Source organism: Merops nubicus, unplaced genomic scaffold (genome assembly GCF_000691845.1).
Source record: "Merops nubicus isolate BGI_N331 unplaced genomic scaffold, ASM69184v1 scaffold983, whole genome shotgun sequence".
NCBI classification, from domain to species: domain Eukaryota; kingdom Metazoa; phylum Chordata; class Aves; order Coraciiformes; family Meropidae; genus Merops; species Merops nubicus.
Window position 1 is genome coordinate 1 of NW_008596705.1, and position 13,780 is coordinate 13,780.

The window sequence follows — 13,780 nt, forward strand, 5'->3', positions numbered from 1 at the left end:
CGCCGGGTCGGGCCGCAGGCAGCCAGGGGACCTTCGTGCGCCAAGGGGCCGAGCCCCCGGCTCGCGTTTGCCTTGATGGCGACCTGTCGCCGAGCTCTGATGTCGTCTAAGAGTCTGTGGGGAAGCGATTTAACGTTAAAGTTTGTGACCAGTCATTGTTGTTTGGGGTTTTTATTTGGATTTTGTTTGTTTTGTTGTTGGTTTTTGTTTTCTTTTAAAACAGGGTGAGTTATGAGCTGTAGAAAAGGTACGTTAAAAACATTCTTTTTCTAATTATATAGATTACACTTCCATGGCTGTTCATGATGGTGACTTGATGAAGGCACCCTTCTGAGATTCATTCTTGCCCCCATAGATTTAGCTAATTTTGAATATTATTTGGGGGGGCTCTGTGGTGTTTAGCGATGTGTTACTGGCAGTCAACAGGGCAACAATTTATGGCAACATAGATGCTGATACTAATTTTAAAAGACTCTGGATATTTTAGCATAGTTGGGCTGTAAATGACATCTTAGTAGGGAAGACTCACTACTGAAGTGGGTTAGCTATAAAGCCTTGAACAGGTCAGAAGTGAAATGCAGGCATGAAAACCACAAGGCACTTTTCAGCTATTGAAAGTTTGCATTACGATTACTCACAGCAGTAAAGGTAAATAGTAATTGGAGCAGTATGCCTCACACTGAGCTTTATAATAAAGACAAGCATATGTAGAGTTGGGTATTAGGTATTGACTTTTAGGTTTTTCCTTAGTGCAGATGGTTTCATACAGCTGCATACAGCATTGTGAAGATGAGGCTTCTTGAGACAGGGTAATAGTTCTGCCAAAAAGAGCTGGGCTGTTTGCTTCTGCTGCCTGCCCTGTGCTGGGTCTGGCAGATGATGGAGCACCAGAGACAGCGCAAGGAGGAGGAAGCAGAATTGCAACTGTCAGTGGCAGCAAGTTCAGGCATCTTGAAAAATCTTGCCTGAGGTCCAACCTTGTGACATTTCATATGTTCAAAGCCTTTGGCCCAGTCAATTCAAGTTGTGTCATTTGGCACGTCTGTAACGTCTCACAAAACTGCACTGCGAGCTAGATCCTAAAGAATAGAAGACTTAGAAGGAACAGAAGGTGGAGACTGTAATTTCTCATATGTTGTTTCCACATTGGTTTTGTTCTTATGTAGTTGTGGATGTGGGTTTAGAAGTTTTAGATCACCATATGCTCTAGGTCCTTTTATTCTGCAGCTGGATGCTTGGTATTCTCATATGAATTTTTTGAGGGCTGCTTGTTATAGCCTAGATAAAAGTTTTGCTTCCATCTCTTCCACTCCCTAAAAGACTTCAAGTAAAAAGTAGTAAAATTATGGTAGATTCTGGGCAGAGGAGTTTATATATTGTATAGAAGTTGCAATGATTGTTATTAAATAATGTCTTCCCAGCTAGGGAAGAAAAGGCTTCATTTCTCAGTCAGAAACACTATCAGATATGCAAGGAAAAAAGTATTTAGGAAAGTAATGCTTTACATTATCTTGAATCTATTTTTACTTTTTCACCTATATTATGTCCATTCTCTAAAGCAGTAGTGGGGACTGTTTTCACCAGTGACATTTAGTTCTCTGTGTTGATTGCAGCCTGGAGGGTTCTGCAGCTGGGAGGTTCTGAGCTGGATGCGGTTGAGAGAGGCTGTGGCCAGTGTGAGATCGACCAGTGCGACGGGAGCGTGGGCTATGGAGGAAGCCCAGATGAAAGTGGAGAAACAACACTGGATGCCATGATTATGGATGGGTGAGAAAAGAGCAGTCCCTGTGATTTTTTTAGCACCATTTAAGGGTTGTTACAGAGATCTTGTTTAGGACTGACTATACGACAATTTCCACGTGAAGTTGTGGAACTAGGAAACCTACTGATTTAAGTTGTGAGAGATGAGCTAAGCATGTGTGATACTGAAACTTTTCATGTGGTGCAGCTCTCCTTATGGTGGTTGCAAAGTAAATGGTTTGTAGCATTACAGGCTTTCCTTTTAGATGAATCTAAATTCCATAAATATTTCACTTCTGGAGCAGTTGTCTTTTTTACTTATTATTTAAAGCTGTCCAGATTAAGGGGTAATTGCAAGCATTTGGTTCATATTACAAGTTTATGTAGTTACTCCACTGAAAATATTACTCTGGGTGGAGTGACTGTTACTTGAGCAGTAAGTAACAACAAGGCTGTGAAAAGAAACTATATATACATGAAGTTTTCCCCTATTAGTGCAATGCCACCTGTCCATGGCATAGAACAATTAAAGCAATATTTTAAAGGTGAAAGCTTTCTAATTTAGATGAGAACAGTTTTTGTATCATAAAAAATGTATCATTATTCTTACACTTTTAGTAAGTTTTAAATATTTCTTTGTTTCCAGCAACACTATGGAAGTTGGGGCAGTTGCAGATCTCAGGCATGTAAAAAATGCAATTGGTGTGGCACGGAAGGTGATTGAATACACGAAGCACACCTTACTTGTGGGAGAGTCAGGTAATTACTCCTTTACCTGTGTCCAGGTCAGACCCCCTTCTGAAACACTTCCTATTGCCATATAGTAGTCTTGGTTCCTTGACAATCAAATAAATCCAGTCAAATAGTTCAGAAATGTTTGATCACTTATTACACGTGTATGAATTTAATTTTATTGCATTATTTGCACGTGTGGAAAAAACATAAAATTTTATTTTTCTTTACTAATTCTACTGAAAACTTGTAATCCCAAGGCTTTTCTAATATCACTGGTATCAAATGTATCAAAGATGATTTGATACTAGACACTATGGAAGCTGTTGGATGTAAATATGTATAACCATGAAGATTTTTTTTTCTAAGGAATGACAACTAATAAACACCACAGTTAGATTTTACTTTTTTATTATATATGGAGCACAATTACTGTATTTCATAATTTAAAAATATTGGTGAGAACATAAATGTAAAATGTGACATTAGGGGCTGTACTCCTAGGCACAACAGAAGAGTGATAGTACACTTAAGGACTGGTTGAGCTTTCAATATGTGAGCTGCTGCTGTTAGAATAATGCTAGTTTCAGGAGAGGTGTATGTTCCAGGGAGGTATATGTCTAATAAATGAAAGGTTATTTGGTTCAGGGTTAAGGCCTTCTAAAATGTATGGGCCTGCTCAGAAATGTGGAGATAAGTGTGGAAAATAACATTTGAGCATTAAGGAGGAGTCAAGTGATTTGAACAAGGAAAGATAAAAAATTCTTGAAGGAGTTAACGTGTACAAAAGGCTAAAGAAATAAGTGCAACAATAGTTTTTTTTCTTTTTTTCAGTAAAGTAACAGAGGAAGCAGAGGACAGTGTTTGACAGAAGGTCTGGAAAGAGAGAGAGATTTGCAGATTCGACTTAATTTGGGAAGATGGTCATGATTAGGTTAAGGTGGCTGTTGTGAGAGATTTCACAGGTGATGCTGAAAAAGAAATTGATTGGTTGGGTGTTAAACAGAGGAGGAAAAAATGCTCCTAATAGTCTTTTCTCCATCACTGTATTTATTATCAAAGTATTTTTAACTTCTGATTTGTAGAATGAGCAGAGAAGATAAGATGGAGATATGGAAGAATTATAGTGCTGATTTAAAATATATTTTTCAGCCTAAGAAGATGGCTCATTGCATAGTAAAAGTCATCTGGACAAGGCTGTTGTAACAACTCCTTGCTGTCACTGAACTTCCTCAGAAGAAACTGTGTAGCAGTAGTGGCAAAAGACAGAAAAGCTGAAGATACATATGAGTGAAAATTGATGACAGTAGTAAACTTAGTGAATGAACCAAAGCAGTTGAGAAAGAATATTATTTCTTGTGGAGGAATGTACTTTCTGTGGAATTACAAACATAGATTAAAAAAACTATAGATATCTTTACCAAGTGAAGACTGATAAATTAAAAATTAGAGCTCTAGCTTCAGAAGAATACTTTTGAACCTTCAAATCAGCATGTGGGAGAAATTAGTTTCTTTTCTAAAGGAAAATATTTACATTTTTTGCCAGAGAAGCTAGTAAAAATAGTAAAATCTTTTCATATAAATTCTACAAACCTTTTTTTCATAATCAAGATGCAAAATTGCTGAGGTTATTCCTTATTTTTTTTCCTAATAACAGATAGGAAAGTTTCATAATCACAGTGTTGTCTGACTTTTCCCCTTTTTGTCCTAGCAGTACTTGGATCAATAATGCAGGTAAAAAATTCAGAAAGTGAAAATGACCAGCTCTCCTTCCTGGAGTAGAAACAGGCTGCAAAAGTCATGAAAGAGTGACTGAGAAACATACAGAAGCATGATATTACCTTAAGAAAAAAGGACAGGAAAAAGAGAAGGAAACAAAAACAAAACAAAAACCAAACAAACAAAACACACACAAAAAAAGTGCTCCCTGTTTGTTCTAGAAATGGGAAAATAAATATGTTTAATCAACGTTGTCAGTTTTCTTTTCCTCTGAGTGCAGAGACTGTGTCAGTTTTCAGCAGCACAGAAAAGCTGTCCAGAAATAATTGAATGGTTTTCTGTATTCTTGGGCTGGACAAGTTTGTTCAGCTGTGTCTCATATTGGCATTATGATCACTGATGGGTAATTTAAGTTGTTCAAGCATCTGAATCTAGCAACAGCATCTGTTACTAGTTAATATCAAAGATACCTAGAACTAGTGGCAAACGGTGTGTCCCTATTACTTACATTTCATAAAAGTCTAGCTTTTTAAGGAAAATGTACTATTATTTGTGTCACTTTATTAAATATCTGTGATGCAGCATGGGCCACTCTTGCTCCTGTTGATTAGCAGAGTTGAATTTGTTTCTCTTTCGATTGTAAAACTTAGATGTGTTAATGTAGTTACAAGAAATTGAGGAAATGAGACAGTGCCAGGGAAAGGAGAGTTTGTCACTAGATGTCTCATCCTCCTCCCTGAAGAAATGTTTCTTACCTCCATGGATAATGTAGCATTTAATGATTTCTAGATAACTTTATCATAAAATGCATAAAAATGTGAATAAATTAATGGGTTTGGTTTTGTTGTTGTTCTTAAAGCCTCCCTGTTTGCTGTAAGAATGGGCTTTCCCTATGAAGATTTAACTACCCAAAAATCTCTTTCGATGTATTCGAAGTGGCTCAATGGAAGCTGTCAGCCAAACTACTGGAAGGTACGGCACGGTCGGGGCGGTGACGTGGGGGTTTCAAAAGGCAGTAATGCAGCATTGTCTCTTCCTTTCAGCTTATGCTGAAGTCGTGCTTTACATGTGAAGGAAAACAAACAGCTTTGCTTATGAAATGGAACAAACTTGCAGTTACCAAGCATTTGGTAGCCTCAGAGAGAGTATATGTGTAGCTTTTCTTTCTTAGACCTTGCTGGTTTTGACTTTGCTACAGGAGTGGGGAAATTGTTTTTTTAACCTTTAAATTTGGGCAAGGCTTCCTAAATTAAACAAAGTAGTGCATGTATTTTTTTGATGCATATATAAATTTCTGTAAGAAAATCTTACAGTAGCAGTTAAGGTCCTTAAATAGAGTGGCTTTATGCAGACCTGTGAACACATCACAGTAGAGCAGCTGTGTTCCATTTAGCTAATATTGTGGTGAAGTTCTTTTTTGGTTTGGGATTGGTGTTGCAGATTTCTACATGTTTATATACTGTCTTCGTTGTTTATTGGATATGAAATGCTACATGGATGAACCCTTTTAACTCAGTTCATATTCTGGTTTTCAGTTGGGAAAATGTTGACAAATATCTTGACGTTAGTAAAACAAGCTCAGTTCATCTGGTTGCTCTTTTAGAGTGAAAATTTGCTCCATTTTGCTGAAGAATGAGGTGCTATTTTTTTGACCAGACAATTGAGCAAAAGAGAATCTTCAGTTTGAACAATGTAACTTTCTAGCAGGAAAATATTTTTACCATAGACCACCAGAATTCAGTCTTCATGCAAAACAACTTAAAAAAATTAAGCACGTCTGTATCATTTAAGTATGGGGCATATCTGATACATGTGTAGTAAAGTATAGATACTGATGGTAGTATTTTTAAGTTTTTGTATGGTTACGTAATATATTATTCATGCAAATAACAAAATGATTACAGAATGTGGTACCAGACTCTTCAAAATCCTGTGGACCTTACAAACGGCCTGAAAAAGTAACTTGTAAAGAAGAACAGACCATCTCACAGAGAAGTGTTCATAATCATGACACTATTGGTAACAACCTTTGATGGCTCTGATGCTTCCCCCACCTGTCCCCCTACAGATTAAGTCATACAGAGTTTAAGGAAAAGTTATTTCAGATAAGCATTATTTCCTATTTATGGTGGTTTCATGATTGTGTTACTTTTGTGTTGGGATGGTGTGTCTAAAAGTAGGATTGGGTTTGGTTTTGGTTTTTTTCTCCAGTGCACTGGTTGCATAGCCACTTGTTGAGCACACAGCTATTTGTTTGCTGTGCTACAACTTTTCCCTCTGATATACTGGATAATTGCTGGGGCAGCTATGGATGCTTAGAAAAATGGTCAAGGTTAAAAATAATTATTTTTATCTTGATTATGCTTAATTTAGTTCTGGTCTCCCCTGTAACTCAGACCAACTAAAAGGCTTTGCATGAGTGAAAAACGAGTAAACAGTCCTGTTGCCTAACAAAATCAATGCTTGTCAAACAGTATGCAAGCATATAAAATAAAGCTTACTTGAATTTTTCTTCTATTCTGGCTTTTGACTAAATCAATATATTTCTACAGAAACTATTATGCTTGAAACAGGTTAGCAGTAGTAGTCCCCAAAGACTACTAGAAGTTTACTGATTGAGGACTGTTAATTGCTAAGCCTATGAGCTGATTAATGAACAGATCAGACAAAGTACTGAGCAGTTACAGATTCTTAAGTTGGCAGGTAGCTTTCTTTATGGGGATATACAATATGTTCTAGAAAACTCAGAAATTAGTGTGTCAGGATGAGAGGGGTACCTCTCATGTTTCGTAGTAAACGATGGAACTTATATTTGTACTTCATTGTTCATGTTATATATGAAATGTCTCTTTGACTAACAGATTTTTGAGAAGTCTTAATTCAGAATGCATTTAGGAAGTTAGGGGCTGATGCTCTTCCAGCCTTTTTGCAGAGGCTAATGGTGGCCATAGAGTCAGTGCCTCTGCTTGTAGCTTCTGCTATTCAGGAAGCTTTTTGATGAGAGGGAGGTACTGCCTGCTGAGACCAGAAATTTGAAAATCTGCTTCTGGCTCGCACTTTCTACTGAAGTTTGATGCTAGCAGCAGTTTCTGCCCTGTCTTATAGAAAAGGTCTTGCTTTATGGAGATACAGCTGATCCCAGATGTTGTTCCAAGTGCCAATGTAAGCTTCTCTAATGAGGCAGTAGCTTCCTTATTGGCACAAAATTTGGAAGTGGTAGGCTCATCCACATGATTGTGGATTTCACACATTGATTTCATATCATGTAACTTTTGTTACTTTAGGAGGCAGTATTTCACCATCTGCCAAATTTAAGCTCATCCTTCTGACTTTTATCTCCCTCAAGCACCATTTGTAGTTTCTGAACTTGGTTGGTTTGGCAGTTGTGCAGGATGTGAGGATGCCAGGTGCTCGTGCACTGGCTAACACAAGTGTGTGTCAGGAGACAGCGGCTGGTCGGGGGGCCGGGAGAGCTCATCCTTCTGACTTTTATCTCCCTCAAGCACCATTTATAGTTTCTGAACTGGGTTGGTTTGATGGCAGTTGTGCAGGATGTGAGGATGCCAGGTGCTCGTGCACTGGCTAACACAAGTGTGTGTCAGGAGACAGCGGCTGCTCGGGCGGCAGTGACGTACGGCTCTGAACGGTCTCTCACTGGTTTAGATTCCATTCTAAGCTCTTGTAATACACCCAGAAAGTTTCCAAGTGTGTTTTGTGAAGTACTTCTTTTCTTTAAGGGTGTGGCTTTTCTGTGTTTCAGGATATCAGTAATTCTAATAATCTGGGTGTCGTGGTTCTGTTTGGTAACCACAGTGCCTATTTAGCAAATCTGCTGGGGGTGTTTCTGAATGTGTTTCATCCCTATTGATAATTTTAGGTATGGTTGTAATCGGAGGGAGTGGAACTGTTGCTTCTGGGACATCTACCAATGGTGCAATCCACAAAATTCCAGGGTTAGTGTCTCTAGTTTTACCCAAAACACCCTTTTCTTTTTTTTTTTTCATCTCGTTTCCTGTGTTAAGCTTATCTAAATGTTATATGTTTCAGATTGTGATGATCACAAAGTGGCCTTGCTTAATTCGGGGCACCTCCATAAGTGCTAACACTGAGAACTGATTCAGTTGCAGGATGATTTGTGTGTGTTTGAGGGAATGCTTGTTTTTCACTGTCTTGATTCGCCATGAAGAGACACAAACGACTGGTACAGTTGTGAGGCAATGTGTGAGGCAAGGCACCAGAGACAAAGGAGCATTCCAGAGAGGTGCACAGTCTCCAAACCAGTGTGCATAGAATCAGAGCCCCAGGCCTGTATTTTGTCTCTGAGGCGCTTTCTACCCAGTTAGGAATTTTGTCTGTCAACCAAGTCAGACAACTTCAGGATTTAGCAACAAGTTATTGAACACACTAATATCCCCAGCTTCCTACTGTTGCCTGCTGGCTGAACCTTATTGCCCTAACTATAGACAGTGTAATAACAAAGAGTTGCACATGGGAGGTGCATTAAGCCTCAGGTCAGTCGGGTTGTCACAGATCACTTTTATCAGTAGTTTTAAGACAAGTAGTTTAAGACTTCTGACTGCAGTGGAGTGACCTCTTTACCTGTTCTGTTCTCTTGTGGGCTTAACACTAACCCAGCTGGAGGCAGCAAGGTTGACAAAGTTTAAAGTCTGCCCTAGTCATAAGAACTTTCCAATATCGGGCGAAGAGCTGTTACATTAATGCAGTTTCACTGAAATTAGTAAATTATACAGTGTTCTATAGTTTTCAGTTTGGGGTTTGTGATTTTTCCTTTGTTCACCACAGCCGTGTAGGAGATTCTCCAATAGCTGGGGCAGGATCCTACGCAGACAGTACAGCCGGAGGGGCTGCAGCTACTGGGGATGGTGACATCATGATGCGCTTCTTACCCAGGTTTGTCCTCATGGCAGACTTTGCTAGCTTTCTCCAGCAAAATACAGACTTGTCAAATGAAGTAATTGAATAAAAAGTGATCTGACTTACTGGCTGCTGAAGTGGGAGCAAAGAAAGTAACGGAAGGGGAGAGAACAGTAGCAGAATCAAGCCATCTTTATGATCAGTCTTAAAACGTTATTTCTTAAATATCTTGATGACAGATCCCCTTAATGCTGCTAAACTGTGAGCAAACAGGCAGCAGGTAATGAGTGTATTCCCAGCATGCATGCTTTTTAACAGAACTAATTAGCTTTCTCCTCCAAAATGTTTTGTTGTGTGGGAAATAAATGTTATCAACTGTAGAAAGGATGAGGTGTGAGCCTCAGGTTACTCGAGAGGCTGGGGAGGTGTCACTGTAACAATCCTATGTAATTTCATCTAATTTGATGCTGGAAGAAATGTTTTAGTGCTGTCATCATGGTTGTGTAATCTGTGTAAAATAGGTCTGTTTTAATCACTGAGTCTTGACAGCCATTCTTGGGGATCAGTCTCAGAAGGAATGAGTTATGGAAGCCCCTGGTGCACATAATATGGGCATGGATGCTTGAAGGAACATAGAGCAGCAGCCTTCATATTACTCAGGTGCTTTTTCTGAAACTCTGGCAGTTATGAATGCCTGCTAGCTGTTGCATAATTACAAATCCCCTCAATGAGTTTCAAGCTGTTCCAAGCCAGTCTTGAAATAAAAGGCAATTGACAGCTTCATGAATTATCCTGAGGTGTCAGATACCAACAATAGTAGTGGGTTGAGCTCCACTATGAGGTTAATCAATAAAAGCTTGCATTACAGTTTGGCAGCCTGGAGGATTTGGATGTAGTACTTAAAACATTTTGTATTAGCACCAGTGGGTTTTAGAAAACAACTCAGATGAGATGATTAATCACAAGTTCCTTGTAGATACAGATCTGCTCTAATTCCATGTAATTTAGATATTCCCACATGAAAACAAAGAATAGAATTGACCTGCTATAAGTGAAGGAAGTGTCAAAGGGCAAAATTGCCAATATTTTATTTGCCTTCTTCGAGACAGTAACATCTTACTGAGTTTTAGGATAGTGCAGATACCCCTGTGAAATACAGGTTTGCATTCAAATAGTTACCTTTAAGTAACTTGAACCTATTTAATTGTTAGAATACATGAAAGGTGATGAGGAGCTTCAAAATGCAAGAAAACTTCTGCAGTACTTTAACATCTATAGTTAATGCTACCTGTAGATAAGTCTCAATGTAACAACCATTGGTCAACAAAATCTAGTGTTTGGTTATGCTATAGTTATATTATGGATTATCTTTTAACCTTCAGGTTCTGAAAGAACAACAAGAAGTTTTTGTTATTTTTTTTTTGCCTCTGAGGACACTTTGGAAATGCAACTGGTTCATCTCAACCCATGCCTATATAGTCATTTGTCTGATGATACTATAGATACAGATGAAGTTCTTTTTGATTACTCCTTGATTTAGAATAGGATTTTTTTTAATTGGCTTACAAAAAAAAATTGAAAGTGGCTCAAAGTCTTGATAAAAACATTGTACCTCTGTCACACTTTAACCCAGGCTTGTAACGAAGCCCCACACAGCCACTTGCTCACCTGCCCCTGGTAGGACTGGGGAGACAATCAGAAGGGTAAAAGTGAGAAAGTGTGTGGCTTGACATAAAGACAGCTGAGCAGGGAAATGAGAACAGTTAACTCATTCCCCACTTCCCCTGGGCAGGCAGGTGTGCAGCCAGCGCCGGGAGGGCAGGGCTCCTGACCCTCCTCCCCCTCCCTCCTTCCCTTCAGCTCTGCACGCTGAGCAGACATCCTGTGGTCAGGAATATCCCCTTGGTCAGCTGGGGTCAGCTGCCCCAGCTGTGTCCCCTCCCAGCTTGTTGTGCCCCCCCATCCTCCTCGCTGGTGGGACACTGTGAGGAGCAGAAGAGGCCTTGACTCCCTAAGCACTGCTCAGCCGCAACCAGAGCATCCATGAATTAGCAACACTAATCCAAAACAAAGTCCCATACCATCTATTATGAAGAAATTTAACTCTACCCCAGCCAAAACCAACATACCTTTATATCCATAAAATATGGAAAATGTGTCAATTTTGAGGTTTTCAGAACATGAAGTTTTTTCTGAAAGATTTTTTTTTAACGCTTCGTGAAGTCTATAATATATTGGTAATATTAGAGGTCATTTTTCTTCATAAAGTTATCTTGACATTGGTCTTTTTGAAAAACAGTAATAACTTTTAATGTGAAACTTAATCATACAATGATAAAAAAGGCACTCTCAAACTGTTTCTTTGCAGTTGTGTAACTGCTCTGTTGCTTAGCCTCTTCTGCTGTAGAAGACCAGTTATCCCACACTCAGTCCTAGCTTAGAAGGATAGATGGCATCTTGCAGTCCCTTTTAGTCCTGTTTCTAATTATTATTCACATAATTACTATTCATTTGAATAATTGCCAATATGGAGTTCAGCTAAAGATTATTTGTCATGTGTTTCCATTATTCAAATAAATCAAAGTGTCTATATGGTATTTTTGAATATATTACCTGATTGTGGCTAACTGTTTGGGCATGGGGTTGCATTTTTTAGTTATCAAGCTGTGGAGTATATGAGGATGGGAACAGACCCAACAGTTGCCTGTCAGAAAGTTATTTCCAGAATCCAGAAGTATGTTCCAAAGTTCTTTGGTGCTGTTATATGTGCCAATACAACTGGAAGTTACGGTACGTAGTTTGCTTAACAGACAAAATCTGTTGACCCTGAGTCAGAGAAGTACAAAACTAAGGTGGATGTTAAAGCAGAAGCCTTTAATTATTCTTTGAATGCTTGGTCATTCAAAATATCAAATCCTGGTTAGCGGGGGCAGCTCTGTCCTTGTGTGGACTTGAGATATTTTAATTCTTCCTCTGCATTTTGATGTCTTAGGCTTTCGCAAAATTGATTTTTAGTGAGACTTGCATAAAAAATATTTACAACCTTCATGTGTTTTCCTGGACTGTATATGATTAATTTGAAGGTTTTAAGAAAGAATTGTTATGCTTCCCATAGATGCAGCAGGGAGAATGTCACTGTTAAGCATAGCTTCAAAGCAATCCAAGATCAGTCACTGTGCCAGGCATCTCATTAGCAAACTCTTAGATCAGTAGGAAATACAATTTGCTAATCAACATGGCTTATTTAGTTAGACTGCTTATTGCTATTCTTTGATGTCTTATTTCCCATAGTTCTGTGTTTAAGAGATTAGTGTTGGAAGAACTCATTAAGTTAATCAGGATTGAAAGAAAAGATTTTCCTAACTTACATTACTGTTTTAAATTCTATTATAAAGGCATTATTTGCACTGCAGCACTCAGTAGCACTGGATTTTTACTTTAAAATTGCAGACTTGCAAGATGTCTTGGATTAAACAAATTGTAAAATAATAATTATGTCATTGTAATAGAATTAATAATGGGGTCTTTACATGATAAAGTACAGTGACAAAGACACTAATACTAAATGTAGCAAATTAAACTTTTTTTTCTTTCTTTTTTAGGGGCTGCATGTAATAAAACTCCAGGATTCACTCAGTTTCACTTCATGGTTTCTAACCCTTTGCTGGGTCAGCCAACTGAACAAGTAGTAGATTGCATTTAATTTCTGTTGTCCTGTTAACATTTAAAGTGAGGAGGAAGGTGCTGAGATTCCCCAGGTGTTACTTTTTAAAATGGTTGTTCATTTTCACTGTTGTATAATCATGTGAACAAGTACAAAGTTACGTTGATGATGGACTCTTTTTATTACCTTCTATTTTATTATGGCTCTATGTAGTGCAACTAAGCTTAATCTGCAGTTTCCTAATCTAAATATCCTGGTAATTTATGTACAAATGATTGTAGACTGGTACTATAAACTAAAGTGAAGTTTCAAAAATTGACACACTGTATTTTCAGGGAAGTGAACATAGTTGTAATTATGATTAATGCTGATACTTTCACAGTTGTCATAGGCAGTTCATCTCCTTAAAGTCTATATTTAAATGAAATGGCTGACCAGAGTTGTCATAGACAGTTCATCTCCTTAAAAAAGTCTATATTTAAATGAAATGGCTGAATCACAGGATAGAATCACTGTGGTTGGAAAGGACCTCCAGGAGCATCTAATCCAACCTTCCTCCCAGTTTCCCTGGCTGCTAGATCATAGCCTTAAGGGCCACGTTTTTTTAAACACCTCCAGGGATGATGACTCCACCACCTCCCTGCACAACCTGCTCCAGTGCCTAACCACTCTCTCAGTGAAGAAATTCTTCCTCATACCTAATCAAAATCTTCCCTAGAGCAACTTGAGGCCATTTTCTCTCGTCCTATCATCTGTAATTTGGGAGAAGAGACCAACACCAGCCTCACTACAACCTCCTTTTAGGTAGTTGTAGAGATTAGTGAGGTCTCCTCTCCATCTTCTCCAGACGAAGCAGCCTGAATGCTGAATGTCCTGCAATGGATGTGCTGCACTGCTGAGGCTGCTTAAGTCATGAACTGAATAGGCACTACCTTACATACCAGCTCAAGTCTTAAACTTCTGCAAACCTAACAACCAAACTGTGGTTCTAAATACTACAAGAAGTTATCTGATGTGTATTTACTTCCAAATACTGCTGGGTTTCACCAG

The 13,780-nt window shown here is 38.6% G+C and overlaps 1 protein-coding gene across 1 annotated transcript; it reads left to right on the forward strand.

Annotated features, from left to right (window-relative positions):
* Positions 1–1,613: 1,613 nt before the first annotated feature.
* AGA (aspartylglucosaminidase) lies at positions 1,614–12,898 on the forward strand (the record flags this gene model as incomplete). Its single annotated transcript, XM_008936440.1, has 8 exons — positions 1,614–1,767; positions 2,387–2,499; positions 5,051–5,163; positions 6,096–6,210; positions 8,069–8,144; positions 8,995–9,102; positions 11,723–11,856; positions 12,669–12,898. Coding segments are annotated over 8 exons (914 nt in total), but the record flags the coding sequence as incomplete, so codon positions are not given.
* Between the last annotated feature and the right edge of the window lie 882 nt (positions 12,899–13,780).